General features: G+C 39.7%; 1 protein-coding gene across 3 annotated transcripts in view; it reads left to right on the top strand.

Annotated features, from left to right (window-relative positions):
• AKAP6 (A-kinase anchoring protein 6) overlaps positions 1-18,755 on the top strand; it is a 404,712-nt gene that overhangs the window by 222,167 nt on the left and 163,790 nt on the right. For 2 of the 3 annotated variants that reach the window (XM_030559313.1, XM_030559311.1), the window contains exons 6-7: positions 2,717-2,813; positions 4,050-4,216. In XM_030559313.1, the coding sequence (XP_030415173.1) occupies positions 2,717-2,813; positions 4,050-4,216 (264 nt within the window). The remainder of the gene's footprint in view (positions 1-2,716; positions 2,814-4,049; positions 4,217-18,755) is intronic. The other variant, XM_030559312.1, reaches the window with a different exon arrangement.

Genomic DNA, 18,755 nt, shown 5'->3' with positions numbered 1-18,755 from the left:
TCTTGTTTGTTCATTTAAATCATAATTAAAATTAGTGATTTAAATTATTTTTATTTAAATCTATCCACTCTGGTTTCCAGTCATTCTTTTGGCAGGGCCAGTTATTTAAGTTGTGTAAGCCTTACTTCATTTATTATGTAACTATGCAGTATTTTCATAGTTTTGCAAACTATTTGCCAATGACCCTTTATAGATCCAAAAATAACTACCAGGCAAGCTATACTTGTGTTAACACTGAAATAATCATGTATTCAGTATTGCCCTCCTATTATATAGTACTTAAGTTTAATTAAATGGTGAACATTTGTATAAGTAAAGAATATTCATGTGACATTTGTTCACAATAAGCGTTTTCTATCTATTATCAAATATTTCATGTACTTGTATCATTCCCTATTTAGTATACCTTCAGGTTTTGTTATCAGGCCCACAATGCCTGTTTAGTTTTACTAGATTGAGCTTTCCTGGGAATAAAAGCATTGTTAAATGCAGAATGGTTTAATGCAAGATGTTTTTTCAGGAAGCTGCCTCTAATGTTTAGAATTTTAAATTTCCCTCTTTTCCTTCAAACTGTGCTGCTATGCAGGCAACAGTTCTTCTCAGTCGAACAAAACAACAACAGTAATATTATGGAGGCACCAATTGTAGCTGAGTTAAGGATAAGCTGAGTTTAATACTTCAATCAGGGATTTAACCTCTGTTGTGTATGAACAACATTGTGTATCTTTCCTAAAATTGCAGCACATACTCTTTAAGTATAGAATGAATTTTCTGCAAGTTTACAAGTAAATCCATTATTTATTTTTTAATAAACTTTAAAAATGGTCTTTTAAGAAATTAAGCATAGTATCAGACCTCCATTTTTGTTTGTTTGCATGTTCCCTAATAATCAGACATAACTGAACAACACAGATTCTTGCAACTTCCCATATAATTAAAACATACGCTATCTCTGGAAGCTGGAGCCTTGTCCTCTATTTGAATGCTTAAGTCCCGTTTGTATGCAGGAGCATTCTATGCATCAATATAGGATGTTTTCCTAGAGAGAGCAGTATTCTATGTAACCACACTTGATCCACAAACTTTACCAAACATCAACAAATCAAATAAAAACGGTGTTCTCTTATTACAGCTTGCTGTGTTCCCCCCAACTCCTTTCCCCTGCTTTCTGCCAGTGGCAGCATTTGTCCCATGGAGGCCCCCTGCAAAGCTCAATTCTGGGGCCCCGGCTTTTGCAGAGGACACCATTTTGCTCTACAAAATGGCATCCTCCATGCAGCATGACCTCACATGCACTGTGTGCAAGATCATACCACATAGAAAACGCCATTTTGTAGAGCAAAGTTGCATTCTCCAGACAGGTGGAGTGTGTTCTGGCTCCCCTGCATTTTTCATTTTGCATAGAACTGTGTTTGTCACCAGGAAAAAGTAACTGAGTCACTGTCCCTCCTCACTGCCTTGAGGACCCCTGCAATTATATGAACTGTAGGTATCTAATGTCTGCCAATGCTTTATTCTAAGGCCAAACTGCACTGTTCCCTGTCACACCATACAATTCAAATTGCTATCGTTGGGTTTAATAGGGATTGGTGACAGGACGGAACTGCTCTATTCTACTTGCAAAATGTTTGCTTTGTTTCCCTCAGAAAGGAAGCTTAGATATTTTGTGGTGCCTGATAGTTAATTAGCAGGATTTGGAGCAATTGTGGGCAGTTGGTGGAGAAACTGAAGTACAGTTGGGCACATGCACAGTTCAGTCTAATATCTACAAACGAACTCTGTCCCAGATGGAGAATGACCCTTTCATCCAGAGGGCCATGTACTTATTGTTCTCACTCTTCACACAACTCCCACAGATGACAGTAAGAACTGCCTGTGGGACTGAGGGCCTCATCTGAATTATGATTAAATATTCCAAGTATTTCCCTCTTCCTTTGTTTTTTTTTTCTCAACAGTTTGGATAAGAAATTATAAATTATAGTTCAAACTTACCTAATGGAGATATCAAAGTGACATATCATGCCTGTTGATGAAAGGGTAACTCCTGCTTCCAGATCATCTTTATGTTAACTAACAGCTTAGAGTATAATTTGCAAAATAAAATGTAATTAATTTCTTCAAAGCAAATGTGATAATTAGAGACTCATTGTAAAATAATAATGCTAGTTAACGATTCTAATGCCCAAAAGATTAAAAACATTTGTTTTATCAATTAAAGAAGAAGGTACCTGATGCAGCATGATTTATTGTTTGAAAAGGGGGATGGGAGTTAAGTCAGAACCACAATATTAATGGATTTGTATGGGTGGGGATAAGGCTAATATATTCAGTGTTGTACATTTTTATGGTTTTATAAATAGTAGTATTAGCAACATTTCAAAGGAAATACGAGAGAGCGCTCATATGTGATGGCATAAACTCTGTGTTTTTTATAGAACACTGTTACTCCAGATACAGCCTACAGGATGTGACTTTTCATAAAACCTAATGAATTTCTACATTTGTCAGCTATTTTTAACACAGATGCACTTTGCTAATCTCATGGAAATATTTTGATCCCAGATCTAAAATATCAATAGCTTTTAATATTGCAAGTTTGTTTGGCTCTTTTGTGAATGGGGCTGTGGGTCTTGATAAAAAGTAGCAAGTAATTTTGTACAGGTTTTATGTTTAGCTGCCTCCCCAACATTTGATGCTCATATTTTTTTCTTTGCAGAGTTTTAAGTTGAATGTAGATAGCCACTGTGCTTTAAAAGAAGCTGTGGTAGAAGAAGGATGTCAACTTCTTGAGCTTATTGTATCTCACAAATCAGGTAAATCTTTCTGAAATATTGCAAGTCTTTATGTCTCCAGACTATTAAAGAATGAAGAAGCATTGCTGTAAATTACTGCGTATATTCACTTCCTTATGTATTATTAATATTTACATTATCAGATTGACCTTCAAGATTTATAAATGTTTCATATACTGCTTACAATGCTGTGATACTTATAAAATGAAATACTACCTCAACTAGTCTGTTCATTTTATTTTGGTCTTGCTGCTCAGCTGAGTTTCAATTGAAATCACATCACTGAAAACTTCACACTGACATGTTCTTTCATATAGGTGCTATGGAAATAACATTAAGATAATATAATATAAATATAAAATATTCTGCACAGGTAATTGCATTGGTAAAAGTGTGGGAGGGTTCTTTTTCTATTTATTTTTTGTTTGTTACTTACATAAACTAATTCTGACCTCAACTTTAATTTATTAGCAAAATACTTTAAAAATAGTTATTTCCCTTGATTATTCTTGTCTTTTTCTGCAAAGGGCTTAAATCTGGGTGCATAATTATATAATAGTTTAGACGTTAGCATGACTAGCTTAATAGTAAGGTTTTAATCAGCATACTTCACTACTGGGGATTGATGTCTTGATTTTGGCCCACTTTCATCCAATTTGCAGTTGTCCTTTTGTTTACATTACAGCTGTCGTTCCACAATCTACACCTACTTTCTGAGAGCCATAGACAGAATTTCTTTAATGCAAAACCTATAGTAAATCAGTGAGTTACTGGTATAATTCTCAGGGGGTGGAGATGGGGGTGGAGAAGCCACAGCAAAGGTCTCAAAGCTGTACACTAAGATAAAATGTGTATGTTGCAGTATGTTTAGAAAATAATAATTCAAACCAAAGAAGTGCGAGGGATGAAATATTACATCCTGGTTAGGAAGTTATTGAATATTTAGAGCCAGGGAAGAGAGCTAGAGGGGGGAGTTTCCTGGGCTTTCCCCACTACATATAAATCACTGGTTCTTTGACATTTTATTTTCCTTTAAATTCTGAGCTGAGGTATAATTAAAATGTAACAGTATGGCTCATTGTGGGCTAAAGGAGATGCTATGACCATACAATAGTTCCTGGCCTCATTGTCTGCGTATACTGAAATATTTGCTGTGTTTTTTCTTTTAAATTTCCTGATAACCCATTATATAAAGAATATTATTTAAAGATGTAGCTGAGTTTACAACTTCCATTTTTTTTCCTCCTCATTTTGGAGAAGGACTGAAGGACATGCTGCAGATGATTGCAAGTCAGTGGAAGGAACTACAGAGGCAAATCAAACGACAACACAGCTGGATTCTTAGGGCTCTGGATATCATCAAAACAGAGATACTGGCTACTGATGTGTCTGCAGAGGATGAGGAAGGGACTGGGAGCCCCAAGGTAAGTGGCTTGAAGTTTGCCTTATTTCCTCTTATTTCCATCTTCTTTTGAACTAGGCACCACTGAAGTTTTCTTTCCACCCTAAGGCTTTTTCATTTCTACTGGGTAAACTTTGTCTTTTTTTATAAACAAAATGAAATGACTTACTCTGAAACAATAAAAAAAAAGCTTAAAACTTTCAAGTTTTCCAAGAAGACCTCTTTCACAGTGTATAAGGGACTGCAAAGGGGCAGGAAAGGGACATAAAACATTTAGTAAACAAAACATAAAGCATCTTTAACATGAATAATCAGAACGGTTTTAAATTGTTTTGTTGCAACTATAAATCACTATAATCAGTGCAATCACTCAGCTCTGACATCCATTAGCCGCTTGGTTACAGCAAATTAACAAAGAAGAGAGAAAGTGATTCATTATCTCATTCCTGTTAATGACTATCAGATGCATTGCCTAATTAGAGGATGGCCATTGTAGTGGGAAGAAGGTCATATGCTTTGCCACAAATCTTTTTGCTCTGGTTTAAGCCTGCCATAATAGTGCATGCATTGAATACAACATGTACTTCAAAAACAAAATATTGACATCTGTAGTCATTTGGTGTGCACAGGAGGACCAGATGTCCCGATTTTATAGGGACAGTCCTGATTTTGGGATCTCTTTCTTATATAGGCTCCTATTACCTCCTACCTTGTCCCGATTTTTCACATTTGCTGTCTGGTCATCCTAGGTGTGCACTAGTTATCCAGGATGGCTATGCTATTTACCAGTTGCCCAATGTGATACTTGCAAGAGTAGTTTAAACAACACAAACTCATCCAAATCATGCCATAGATTGAGTGGTGTTATCAACAACAAAAATGGATTTATTTTTGGAGCCACATTGATTCTTCCATTTGCAATTTGCAGATAAGTCCAGTAACTTCAGCACGTAGGCATATGGGAGACTCTAATTTATAAAAACATTCAAGGTTCCTTCTTCCAGAGATGTTTTATAAATTAGTTTCTCTGATTCTCATGCTAGGGGAACAAGTTGTGGTGGTGTTTGCCATTTTCTAAGGACCACTCTGTGAAATGGTGTTTGGTATCACCTGTGAATTAAGTTAAATGTCCAGCTCCTATTACCTGGCCATAGCGGTGAACTCTGGGAAGGATATTAGAGATGGTGAAGGAGTCATCAAGAATAACAGTGTAACAGGAGCAAATGAACAAACCTATATACCTAGACTCAAACTGATCTAATATCCTGAGTCACTGACTTGGTTAGAAGAGCTCCAATGTCATATGGCCTTTTCTATGGTAGTGGGCAGTGGAGCAAAACTTGATTTTGTGATTCAGGCCATTAAAATACGCAAACTAACTAAGAGTTAAAAGTTTTCACCTTCTGTAATATGACTGTGTACTGGATAATATTCCTATATTCATTTCACTGCATTATCTCTGAACAGATTGATACATCCATGGTCAAAGGCTAAATGCTTAACCAAACTTAAAATGTAAGAAAAATTGTTTGAAAATTCTGCTTAATTTTACTACAGAGAATCTCAATCTAGAGGGATAGAGTTAAAATACTTCATTGGGAGAATCGGAGGCCTAACTTAAAATGACCAAGTATCCTTAATTATTTTTATGGCAAAGTAACAGTTCTTTCCCACCCTGTGGGAAATGGAAAACCTAGAGAAATTCTTCATTACAGGTGGTCCCCCCCCACCATTAAAAACAAACAAACAAAAAACACCGCTGCAAAGACACTAGCTGGAGGCTGTTTCTTATATTGTCACCACTGCATAGGATGTGACCTTGTGATGGATAACAGGCAAATATTGTGGTGAAATGCACATCTCTAAATAGTTCTGATCATCTAACGCTTTGGGCTGAAAGATTAATTAAAAATAAAACATAATGGGAAATATAACTCTAGGTTTCAGTTTACATTTACTTCAGAAGCCATGGGGAACCTGAGAAGCATAATAGAGAATCTAAGGAATATGTCTAGGGGGTATTTTTCTTTTTTACCTTGTTTGAGAGACTGCAGGAAAGGAGTTGGTCTTTGAAATTCTTCCTATTTCTGTTTCTTTACAGATTTCTAAGACTCTAGGAAACTTTTCCCCTAGGACTTTTTAAAAGTGTTTTCCCAGTACTATGGCATCTTTTATAGAAGCAAACAGAGAGAGAGAAGGAAAAAGGGAAACTGCTGTTCTAGAAACGTATCTTCAGCACTCACATTCAGGAATTCGATTTTGCTTATGAGATTATATATTGTATTGTATGGAAGTTTTGTAATAGTTTATAACCTGAAACACAGCTTTGGTATATTCAATTCTGAATACTGTGGAGGACTTGAGGGATTTCAAACCTAACTTCTTACAGTGCAGTGCATTCTCTCCCTGACCTTTTTACCATGGAAATAAAAACTAAAAACAGGAAAGGAATATTTAAAGCACACTTACAAATGTGTTGAAGTCTCTAACATTAACCAGGGTCCTTAGTGGTAATTGGTAGTTTGTGATTTTTAGAATAACCATACAACTAGTATATCAAGCATACATTTGAGTATATTTTTTGTTTTTTATCCACAGAGAAGTACATTTAAAGAAAAACGGAATCACCACATATTTTTCAGTTTAAGAAGTTTCATTGTGCGATGTTACTACTGATAAATGTAACACACAATTCATCTATTCTACTTCAGGCTATTAGACATATAAAGTAATAATACTTTTTCTCCTCCTGATTGAAACTGCTTTTAGAAGTATACTAAAGTAATTAGAAGTGACGGGTGTATGTTTATATTTATTTTCCCACATTGGGAAGTGTCTGAGATGCCTGCTTTTTAACTGGCCTTCTTTAAGTTCCTGTGAGTTCCATCATATATTCAACAGAGAGGACTAGATAGGACTTACATTGGTGCAGTGTTGCTCCACAGTCAACAAGAGGGATTATTTTTGAGCAATAACATATGAAGTACTTTCTCCCCTACTGACTATGTGACTACTTCAGAAATCTGAAAAAATTCAAGGGTTATGGGAGATAATCAGTAGAACATGAGCTCGCAGTGTGATGCTGTGGCCAAAAGGGCTAATGCAATCTTCAGATGTATAAACAGGGGAATCTCAAGTCAAAAGAGGTTATTTTATCTCTGTATTTGGCACTGATGCAACTGTTGCTAGAATATTGTGTCCAGTTTTGGTGTCCACAGTTCAAGAAGGTTGTTGTTAAATTGCACAGCATTCAGAGAAGAACCACAAGAATAGTGAAACATGTCTTACAGTGATAGACACAAGGAGTTCTATCTACTTAGGTTAACAAAAAGAAGGTTAAAGGGTGACTTCATCACAGTCTAGGAGTTCCTACATGGGGAACAAATATTTGATCATGAGGTTTTCAGTGTAGCAGAGAAAAGTATAACAAGATCCAGTGGCGGAAAGTTGAAGCTAGATAAATTCAGACTAGTAATAAGGTGTACTTTTTTAACAGTGAAGGTAGTTAACTACTAGAACAATTTACCAAGGGTCATGATGAATTCTACATTACTGGAAATCTTTAAATCAAGATTGGATTTTTTAAAGAGATGCACTAGTTCAAAAGGAATTATTCTGGGGCAGTTCTGTGGCTTGTGTTATACAGAAGGTCATACTAGATGATCATATTAGTCCCTTCTCACCTTGGAATCTATGAGTGTAAACACTCTCCTGTTACGTATTTATTTTAATTCTGCTCCTAGATAGAATTTCATTACCTGCTGAGGTGTCTAGTAGATTGTAATTATCTTCCTTGAAAAGAGGATACAAATCCTAATACTACTCGCTGATAATGGAGAGGTAGAAGACTATATTCTTACCTGAGAGATAGAAGACTATATTCTTAAAAAAGTTTGTCAATTCTGTTCCCAATACTTCATAGGTTCAGTAAACCAATGTTTATGATGTCTATATGTGTGTGTAGCCAGTGATTGCTAGGACTCAAATTTTTGTCTCCTGCATAGTAATACAGAACAAAACCATTGGAAGCCATGGACTAGGTAAGGTAGTCATTTAAACAGACGTAGGATGTAGCATACTCCAGGAATATATCTGTTGTCTTCACTTTTAAAGATGTTTCTCTTCAGAATTAATAGTTAATATAATTAATTTTTAATTTCCATTTTTTTTTAAAAAGCAAAACACATAAAAGTTAAGTTCTTATGAGAAATCTGCCTGATCATGAACCATTTCAGATAGATGGGCCTAACAGTTAAAATGTTGAGATTTATCTCATTTTTCTTAGCAATAGAAATATGCAGTCTTGTGAGAACTGTCTAATCCAGTGGTTTTCAAACTGCAGCTCATGACCCAGTACTGTCCCACCCCGAGCCCTCCCCAAACCCGTTGCCCCTTCCTGCGCACCCCAAACCTCTCCTCCTCAGCCCCAGCCCAGAGCCTGCAGCCCCAGCCCAGAGCCCTGACCCCCACCACACCCCAAACCCCTGCCCCAGCCCTGATCCCCCTCCTGCAGCCCAAACCCCTCATCCTCAGCCCCACCTCAGAGCCTGCATCCCCAGCCCAGAGCCCTGACCCCCTTCTACACCTTGAACCTCTCATTCCTGGCCTCACCCTGCAGCCTTCACCCATGCACCCCAACCCTCTGCCCCAGCCCTTAGCCCCTCCCATACCCCCAAACTCCTCATCCCCAGTTCCATTGGGTTACAGGAATCAACAATTTTCTTCAACTGGGTTGCCAGAAATAAAGTTTGAAAACCACTGGTCTAATCCATATAAGGAATGCCTTCTGTTAATAAGTGAATAATAGAAGCAGCAAAGTTTTGAAGAATACTGAAAGTATCAGGTCAAAAATATGGTTAAATAAATAAAACTGAGAACATGGGGAAAAAGTAACATTTTGTGATATGTCATATGAATGAATTCCTTTGATTCTAAAATAATAGATAATTGTAGGCAGAATTACACATACTGAACTGGTAAATCTATGTCCACCCTCCTTTTGAAAATAAATCTCTACATCGGGGAGAAAATGCCAGTGGGTTATTTTCCCCTAATTTATCAAACCCAGAATTAGATGTTGGATGTTGTGGCTCCAGAATCCTAGATCATTCGCCCAACTCCCACTTGTTTCTCAACTTTGTTGTTTCTCTAGTAGTTTTAAACAAAGAATTAGTTTTCAAAAACCTAAGAAAAAGAAAACTGACTGCCATGAAAATATGGAGACTCATTGAAGGTACTAAATATCTGCTACAGATGAAGGTGCCTGATAAGTCTGCTTGGGGTACAGTTACAATGCAAATGATCTCACCACACTTGAAGCAGTAGGGGTATTGTCTGGCTTGTAGGAAAGGTAGGGAGTGACTTGGTGCAGCAGCTTCAGACTAGGTCAGCATGGGAATGCTGACTCATCTCCACCCGTGACAGAAGATGGGGAGACTGTTTAGGTCCATGCCACTTCAAGAAAAGCCCTCTTTTACCTGGACCAGGCAGAGCAACTGCTCTCATGATGCCACATGGTAGCATACAGGTGAGAATAAGAAAGGGGAGGGAAATAGCTCCCCCTTCTTCCAGCTCACAACAGTAGAAGCAGGCATTTGGTAACAGAAGGGGAGGAAGTTTCAAACTCAGCTCGGAGCAGTAGCAGGCCAGTGAGAACAGGGAGGAGGGGCGAGGGGAAGCTTCCCACTTCCAAGCCACAGTGGCAAAAGAAGATGTTTTGTAGCAGAAGGGGGAGAGGAGGGAGTTTGAAACTCATCGGTATGGGGCCATAGCAAAGTGGTGAGAACAAGAGTGGGGAGTCCCCCACCCTCTTACCACAAGCCATAGCAGACATGTTAGAGCAGACAGAAGAGAGAGTTCCAAACCCAGCTCAAGCAGGGACGGAGTGGGGCTCAAGGGACCCTGAGAGACTGTGGGGATGGAATCCTTGCCACATGTGCAAGAGGTTGGGTGTGGGACCAGGGTTGGTGGATCCAAGGATGGTCTTGTGTCTACCAAATGGATTCCCCTTTAGTGGAAAGTAACATGGATCCTGAGGAAGCAAACACTCTCAGTGGTGAACTAACTGCATTTGGAGGTGGGGGAGCCATCAGAGAATTGACTCAAATAGTCTGGGCAGTTGCTTCCAAAATTGTTTCCGCAGCACTAAAAGGTTTACAACGTGTAGTTCTTTATTTGGCGTATGTAATCCAGTCAAACCAAGCCACCATACTTTTATCAACTATGTTCAAGGTATGAAACCCCCCAGGAAGTTGAGTCATTTTGCAGTCCTCAACAATATGTGTTATGGTTTGTGGCTGCCCACATTGTCATAGAGGACTGTCTCCAAAATGCCACCAAAATTCTGAGGCAGCACAAATTCCATGTCTGATACAAAACTAGTTGAGAAGGCTCCATTGCCTTCACGGCAAATCAAATCCTGGTTGAGGTTGAATGGGGTCCAATACGAGATAATTATTAGTCATTTTCTTTGCAGACTATAAAGCTCACCATGCATCCCTCACCTGGTAAACTTATCCACTCTGGATGACATGAGGGCAGACGACCATGTAGTGATAGTAAATAACGACTTTAAATAGCAGCATATCACACAATTTCATCACAAGCTTTACTATGCTTTCCTCTTTGCAAACACAGGGCAGAGCAATATTGCAAAGAATCAATAACCATGGCAGAAGAGTAGATTTATGTGTGCCTAAAATAATACACATGGTGGAATTAAGTTGTACATTGACATGTTTGTGTGAAATGAGCGAGCCCATACTGTAGCGCAGAACTCTGCCACTGAGTAACAGAGTGCCAAGGTTGAAGCATGTAACGTTTGGGCATTAGCATTCCATGTTGTTCCAGCCAGCTTTTCGAGCAGGTGGTTGCACATTTTGACCTTAGTAACTGACTTTGTAAGATGGCCATGATATGTGAGAGTTCTGTCCAACTTGATGCCTACATAGACTGGGTGTGACTCATGCTTTATTTGTTGACCATTGAGAACTGTGTTCAGCTTTCTGCCCACTTGTACATGATGTAAGTGGAAGAAACTCGACAATGTCTTACTTCCACTTGGTATCAGGTGCCACCGATGACAAGAATCAGCCATAGCTGCCATATCTGTGGTCATAACACTCCCAAATATGTTAAAGGAGTGTGACTGAGTGCTGAGGCATATGTCATCAGTATAAACAAACTTTCAAGACCCAGTATATGGTAGGTGATTTGAATATAAGTTGAAGAAGTTGGAGATAGTACTGATTCTTGTGGGAGGCTGTTCTTCCGGTGTCTCCTAGCCCTTGTTCTATCACCAGTATGCATATGGAAGCGGCGATTTCTCAAAAACAGAGCCATCGCACATACTAACCAACTTGGCATAGCTCTAGACCAGTGGTTTTCAAACTTTTTTTTTCACTGACCACTTGAAAATTGCTGAGGGGACCTCTTAATGATCTTTCTGAATGTTGTTTGTACCACTAGCTAACTATTGTAAAGTTCTATGGATAAAAGCGCTATATAAAAAAAACCCTTAATAATAATTGTTTTGTTGTTCTACAAATAAAAGCACACAACTCATATTTTAATATCAGTAGTCTTACCTTTCTAATGCGATGAATGTACCCTCTCTCCTCTGCTGGGGCTGGGAAGGAAGGGGGTCTGTATCGTGCAGATATTGGTGGCTCCACAAACACTATGGATCTATGAGAGAAATTTAATGATTTTGTGAAATTTCAGGAGCAGTAGGGCTCATTATGGAGGAACAGGTACTGCAACACCTGGTGTCATTAGCAACCGACATCATCAACCATCTCCATTCACCTAGGAAGGATGCACATAGTCTTGTCACTGTTAATACGTTTATGGATCTGGTACAGATCTTAAAGCCCATATGTCATTGTGGACAAAAGTTGGCCTTGTTCATGGTGGCATTTCTGGTAGAATTTTTTGGAACTTTCTGCATCAGTGAACTAGTACCTGTGTCCTGTAGGGACTCTTTTGGAAGGGCTTTGGAATTGAGGAAAATACACTGAGAGGGGTGAACAGTGATATTAACCTTGAGGAGGTCAAAGATGGATCAAGGAGGCCAGGATGAATCCATTATTCTACAGGAAAGCAATGAGCCCAGGATCTGCCCTGTTAAGGCTGTGAGGGCATATATGGCAATAAGTCCAGGGAGAGATGGGCAACCTCTATATTCATGGTGACAGGAGTCCCTTCACAACATGCAAGTTTGTTACAGTTTTAAGATGGGGACTGATGATGTTGGGGCTTCTACCACATGAATTTGGCAACAGCAGTGGTCCAGCTGGATGTGAGGGCTAATGCAATTCAGACAATTGGGAGTTGGCATTCTGAAGCATACAGAACATATGTGACACCCTAGGTGGGGAACCAGAGTTAATTCTCCTGTGTATTTGCATTCCAGATGCTGGCAGATAGTGGTGTGGATCTATAGGCACAGTATAGTTTATTGGGTGCATAGGTGGCCTTCCAGGTTGTCTGGAGGTTCACAGCTGGGCCACAGTGGTGAAGCAGTCCTGAGCTGGCATGGGAAGAGGGACATGTTATGGGATGAGCTAATGCCCCTTCTGTAAGCTATGATAGCCCGTGAACAGGCACCTGGTATGTTTGTGGTACAGCTTGGGGAGAATGATTGGGAACATGGAAAGAGGTAGCCTTAATGCTCAGAGCTAAGAGGGAGTTGGGCCAGATCCTGGAACTTTTCCCATGAGAAAAAATGATTGGGCTGAATATGTTGCAATTCAGGGTGTAGCGAGGAGTTGTGAAGCCCCGATCCATCAACAAAGCTAGGAGGTATGTGAATGGGGAGGTAGCAAAATTCATAGGTGGCATAAAGATGTTGGTAATTTCTCATTTGGATACAGAATACCGGGCACCAGAATTATTCGGGGAGAATGGGATCCACCAGTGAGACTTGGGAGCTGACAGGTTTTTTGCTAATATTAAAGAGGGCATTATTAGATGTCCAAAAACCCAACTAGATATGTGGGGAAGGCAGCCAAGCTAGTTGCCAGTGCCTGTGTGTGTGGTGGGTGTCCAGTGCAGGTCCTCTATAGGGAAGAGAGATGGTGATCAGATAAAACGGATTGATAAAGATTTAAAGGAGATATTCTTCAAATGAGCAGAGACGGGGGGATGTTCAGGGCTCCTATGACTGGTACAGAAGGGAGCCAACCCTCCCTCATTCATAGCCCCCCCCCCTTAACCCTTATTTGACAGTGTCCCAGCACAGGTTCGGCCAGACATTTAGAGATAAGGTTGCTGCCTAATTAAACTACATCCAGTGTCTTATGTCTTCCTTCTGGCATAGCTGGACAATGACCTCACGACACATTAAACAGTGAGGCCATTGTCTGGTTGTAGGAAAAAGTGTGTGGCCTGTTTAAGGTCTAGATAGGCAAAGTGACTGGCTGCCACAGCTTCATACTAGGTCAGTGTGGGGACACTGACCCATCACTTCCACCCCAGGTGACCCAAAGAGAGGAGAGACTATTTAGGTCTTCCCCAGTGCAGGAAAAGCCCTCTTTTACTTGGAACAGGCAGAGCAACTTCCACCCAGGAACACAGTTAAATACCTGTGGGAATTACACTAGTCATTCCTTTCTCGGAGCGTTGGGAAGGACTTTTTCCCTCACAGCCAGCATGGCCAAGGCGAGGTGGGAATTTTCGCCTTCTTCAGGGTGGTTGGGGGGTTAGCTGGGGCGAACATGAAACAGGGGTTAGGAATGATGTCACAACTCATTATGTCAGCATGAGGCAGATGTCCAGTGCAGGTCCTATATAGGGAAGGGATATGGTGATCAGATAAAATGGATTAGTAAAGGATTTAAAGGAGGTATTCTTTAAAGGCACAGAAACAGATGAGGATTGGGGTTGCGGGGTCCCTGCAGCAGGTTGGCTGGGGACCAGGATGGGTAAAGGGGAAGGACAGACAACAGCTCATCCCCAGGTATATGTAAATTATGATGGAATTACCTGCACTGTACACTTTTATCTGATTGTTATTCCCAGACATATAGGAATAAAGTTCCAGCTTAAATAAACTACATCCAGTGTCTTTTGTCCTCCTTCCAGCACAGCCGGACAATTTATCAGACACAGTGGGTTGATCAAGACTGTATTCCAGACAACAACAAATCTTTTCGCAGTTTGTTAATGTGAAGGCATGTTTGAGAACCGTGTAATAAAACAAAAAAAGAAAATAGGCAGGGAAATGCTGACAGCCCTCACTCTCTGGCTAGACATTTGTATCCTAGTTGTCCAGACCAGGCTTCTATAGTTGCAACATTTAAGACTAATATTATGATACAGAAGGAATGTACGAGCGAATTTCTGTGGTCTCTGTGATCAATACAGAGAAATGTCATATATGTGAGTAGATATTTTGCTTTTCCTCTGTTCAGCTAAAGGGCTCTTCAACTCTAGATTTCTAATCATCACAGATCCATATTGTGCACATACTGTAATTCTAAGGGAAGTAAGCCATCTCACGAATAATTTTCAGGTAATTGTATTTTTTAAAAACAGGCAAAGTCATTATCAGGTTAATCTTCTATCATGTGGTTAACAGATATGAGCTAGATTGAGCTCAGAATCTAGCGCTTTTTTTTTTTGACGTGAACACTTTGGTTTGCTAATTACAAAAAAGAGGTCTTAATACCAGAGTAGATAGGACTAGTACTGTAATAGCAGTGATTTGAAAGTGTGAAACAATTACATCAGTGTGTGTGATTTGCCCTCTTCTCCTCTCCCTGGAATTAGTTGTTTCTGACAAAGGCATAGGGATAACCTATGTTAAAGAGATCATTCTGCTTAAACTGAGGCTTTCATTAAGTCACACAGGATGATTTATGAAATGTAAGCTTCAGAACTGGGGCTATGTTTCATTTACGTTCTGTGTCTCTCACACACAGTCATGTACACACATACATACCATTAATGTTAAATTTTCAACCACTTCTTGATATACATGCACAGAATATAGAGATAAATAAATAGTTGCCCCTTCATCAGTAAAAAAGAAAACATTAACAATGGGGTGGAAATTAGTCTCTCTACTGTAGCCACTTGTGGTGCTGTGGAAAGGTAAGTATGAATATCCACTTTTTGTGGTCATCTCATGGTTTGACTGAGTCAGTTCTTTTAATACAAAGGTGCCAGAGAAAGTGGTATTGGTGATTCAGTAGCGGGTGCTCTTTTCTCTGGATCCATACTGAACCACTGTCCCAGCTCAATGTGAGGGAGCTCTCTCGTGAATGTGACATCTTTCAGATTAGACATTAACCCAAGGTTCCAACCACCAGTTCCCAGGGCAAATTCCAGCTTTGGTCATGACAATCTGCCCATCTAAATTCTCCCTGCAATTTCAATTGACTATAGCATTCTTCTTTTCTTTTTAATACTATTGCATAGTATTGGGAACTGTTACTAAACATAATATGTCATCGTTCTGAATTGTTTAAGTCACTTTTATAATAAGCTTTCATAATTTTGGGATCTTAGATATAGTATTAAATATATTCTGAGGATTATGAACCCCTGGGTTTAAAATTAACAGATTCCTATTAAATCTGCTATGTTAGGAAATAATGTTTCCTTAGTTACTGTTTTTCTCATCCACTGCCCCAAATCAAAGGTTCTTTGTTTTTAGACATTTCTAAGATCTGGCATTATGGTATTGCTGGTTTGTCAACCTCAAAGGTAGGGCTTGATCCAGAGATTAGAAGGTCAAGTGATGAGTAAAGGGACTGTTGTTTGTGTGACTGATAATCATTCTGCTTTCCTATAAAATAGTAGACAAAACCTTGTTTTTGCCTGTAGTAAATCTGTTAATGTTAGTATTACAGTTGTACATTGGGGCACCAGTCAGGACTGAGACTCTGCTGTGATAGCTGCTGTGCAAATATAGAGTAGAGTACAGCCTTGAAGAATTTAAAAACTAAGACTAGGTACAACAAATGGATATAGCAAACAGCTGGAAGGAACTGGGGAGGTAGGAAGGAAAATAGTAATAAGAACATATGTTTATATAGGCCAGCTACAACTGCAGCTAGATGGTTTCAATCTGGTCAATTTACTATTTTTTTATGTTAAAAATATAAATACACAAAATATAAGCAAAAACAACGAGGAGTCCTTGTGGCACCTTAAGAGACTAATAAAATTGTTAGTCTAAGGTGCCACAAGAACTCCTCATTGTTTTTGCTGATACAGACTAATACGGCTACCACTCTGAAACAAAATATAAGGTAAACAAGGGGTATAAAAGCCGTATATCCATAATAGCCATTATCGCATGGCAGTTTCTCATAGGTATCACAATAGAAGTGTGTGTTCAGGGAGAATTTGAAGGACAGGGTAGTGTCTCTACAAACAAGTTCAGGTACCATGGAAAAGAAAGGATAAAGCTCCTTTTAGGAGAAACAGACAGGTAAGCACTGGAGGATGGTATCATTGGTGGAGCAGATTAAAATAAAAAGATAAGGGTAGGACTAAGCTTTAGGAGGCCTTAAAAGTATGGACTAGAACAGGAGTCGGCAACCTTTCAGAGGTGGTGTGCTGAGTCTTCATTTATTTACTCTAATTTAAGATTTTGCATGCCAGTAATACATTTTAACATTTTTAGAAAGTCTCTTTCTAGAAGTCTATAATATATAACTAAACTATTATTGTATGTAAAAAAAAATAAGGTTTTTAAAATGTTTAAGAAGCTTCATTTAAAATTAAATTAAAATGCAGAGCCCCCCAGACCTGTGGCCACAACCCAGGCAGTGTGAGTGCCACTGAAAATCAGCTCACGTGCCACCTTTTGGCACACGTGCCATAGGTTGCCTACCCCGGGACTAGAAGCTTGTATTTGATGTGGTCATCATCTTCTTCTTTCACATGGCATTTGAAAAGCAATGGGCTGAGATTATAATTGAATCTTGAGATTCGAAAATCATTTTAATGCTTCTGGAGTAGCTAAGTGGATCCCCCTTATGCCACCACTGTAACTGTAAATGGGGCAATTGTCTGTGATGAAACTCACAGATTGACCACTGTCACAATTTGATGATTCTTTGATTTCCTGTTGGTGGAGGAGATATCCACACCTTCCATGTGTTGTCCAAATGCAGTTAAGTGGCAGTCCACTGCCCATGGGAAAGGTGGAATCCTGGGAAGAAATGCTGATGAAGAAGTGGAAGCCAGTGGAGGGATTCAGAGAAAGGGGTAACATGGTCAGAACGATGGGGCAGGAACAAATGTATTCAAAACATTCCTCAGGAGCAGTGTTTTGAATGGACCTGAGGGGAATGGAGGTGGGTGTCAGGGAGGATAGAGAGCAAGAGGTTTCATGAGGGAGATATGGTCTGCACAGGAGTTTTAGTAGTGTGGACAGAAAGAAAAGGCTGGAATTTAGAGATGTTATGAAAGAAGCAAGATTTGGTTTGATATGCATAAGACATCAAATCCATTGGCAGAGGGATATTTATTGGAGAAAGTTTGTTTGTTTCTTGCCAAAAAATAAGTGCCTTTCTCATCTGATGATCATGTGTTGATATAGTAATTGTTTTCCATATAAACAGCAGCACTCAGAAGTACATACAAACCCAAGGAAGGCATATAAACTTGTATCTATAGAATGTTTTAAGTTTCTACAGACATACAGGATAAAAAGGATCCACTGCGTATAGAAAAATATTAATAGTTTAAGCTGTCTTCATCATGAAACTGCTAAAACCTTCCTCTTTTTCTATCCTAGTCTAGGATGCACTGATTCTTATTAAAGTATCCAAAGAATTTGAGTTGTCTGAATTCATATTGCTTTTTCAGGATACTGTAGTTTGAACAAGTACGATTTAGCCCTCACTTGAAATACTTTTCAAGCTTACCATACTTATTTTTGCCCAAATGACCCACGTACCTCTGTTGGGTCAGTTATGTTGTAAGGGGTTTTCATCCCTGAAGGAAGGCAGATGGCAATACTGCTATTGTCCTCCCCTGGGAAAGAAGCTTTACATTTCAGCTAGGGTTCTAAAGGAGCCTCCTCAGCAGCAGTTTTTCAAGAGATACTGTGAATCATATCAATTCCCAGCCAGTCTGACCTTGTCTTTTCTCATCTGGCCCTGCCCACTTATGAACTGCACTAGCTGGTTTCAGGCTTCTCTTCAGAGTGGGGCTGCTGTGCAAAGTATGCCAACCAGTCTGCCTTCTTCCTCCACCTCGATTCTGGAGGTTCACTGTGGTGCACCCCAAAGATTGAAGTCAGCCCATCGTGTTTCGGGTAAAGTGATAATCAGGGCCATTGCCTCCTTGCTTGGGCCAAAACTGCCTTCTTCAATTCTGCCTTCTTCCTGTTCTACTCTGCTCATGGTACTGCTCTGCTACCTATCCCAATAAAGGAGAACTGAGGGGGAGTGCAGAGGTCAGGGTGGGCAGAGGGCTGGGGGTGTGGGCTGGGGTTGTGGTGGTGCTCATGGCAGGGGGCTGGAGGGAGAATGCCCCACTCCCAGCCCCTTCTCCAAGGCCCCGCCCTCACCTCTTCTCCTCCTCCTCCTTCCCCACACCGG

The sequence above is a fragment of the Gopherus evgoodei genome, chromosome 4, assembly GCF_007399415.2.
Source record: "Gopherus evgoodei ecotype Sinaloan lineage chromosome 4, rGopEvg1_v1.p, whole genome shotgun sequence".
NCBI lineage: Eukaryota > Metazoa > Chordata > Testudines > Testudinidae > Gopherus > Gopherus evgoodei.
The sequence above is the reverse complement of the archived record's forward strand: the minus strand, read 5'-3'. Positions and strand labels throughout refer to the sequence as shown.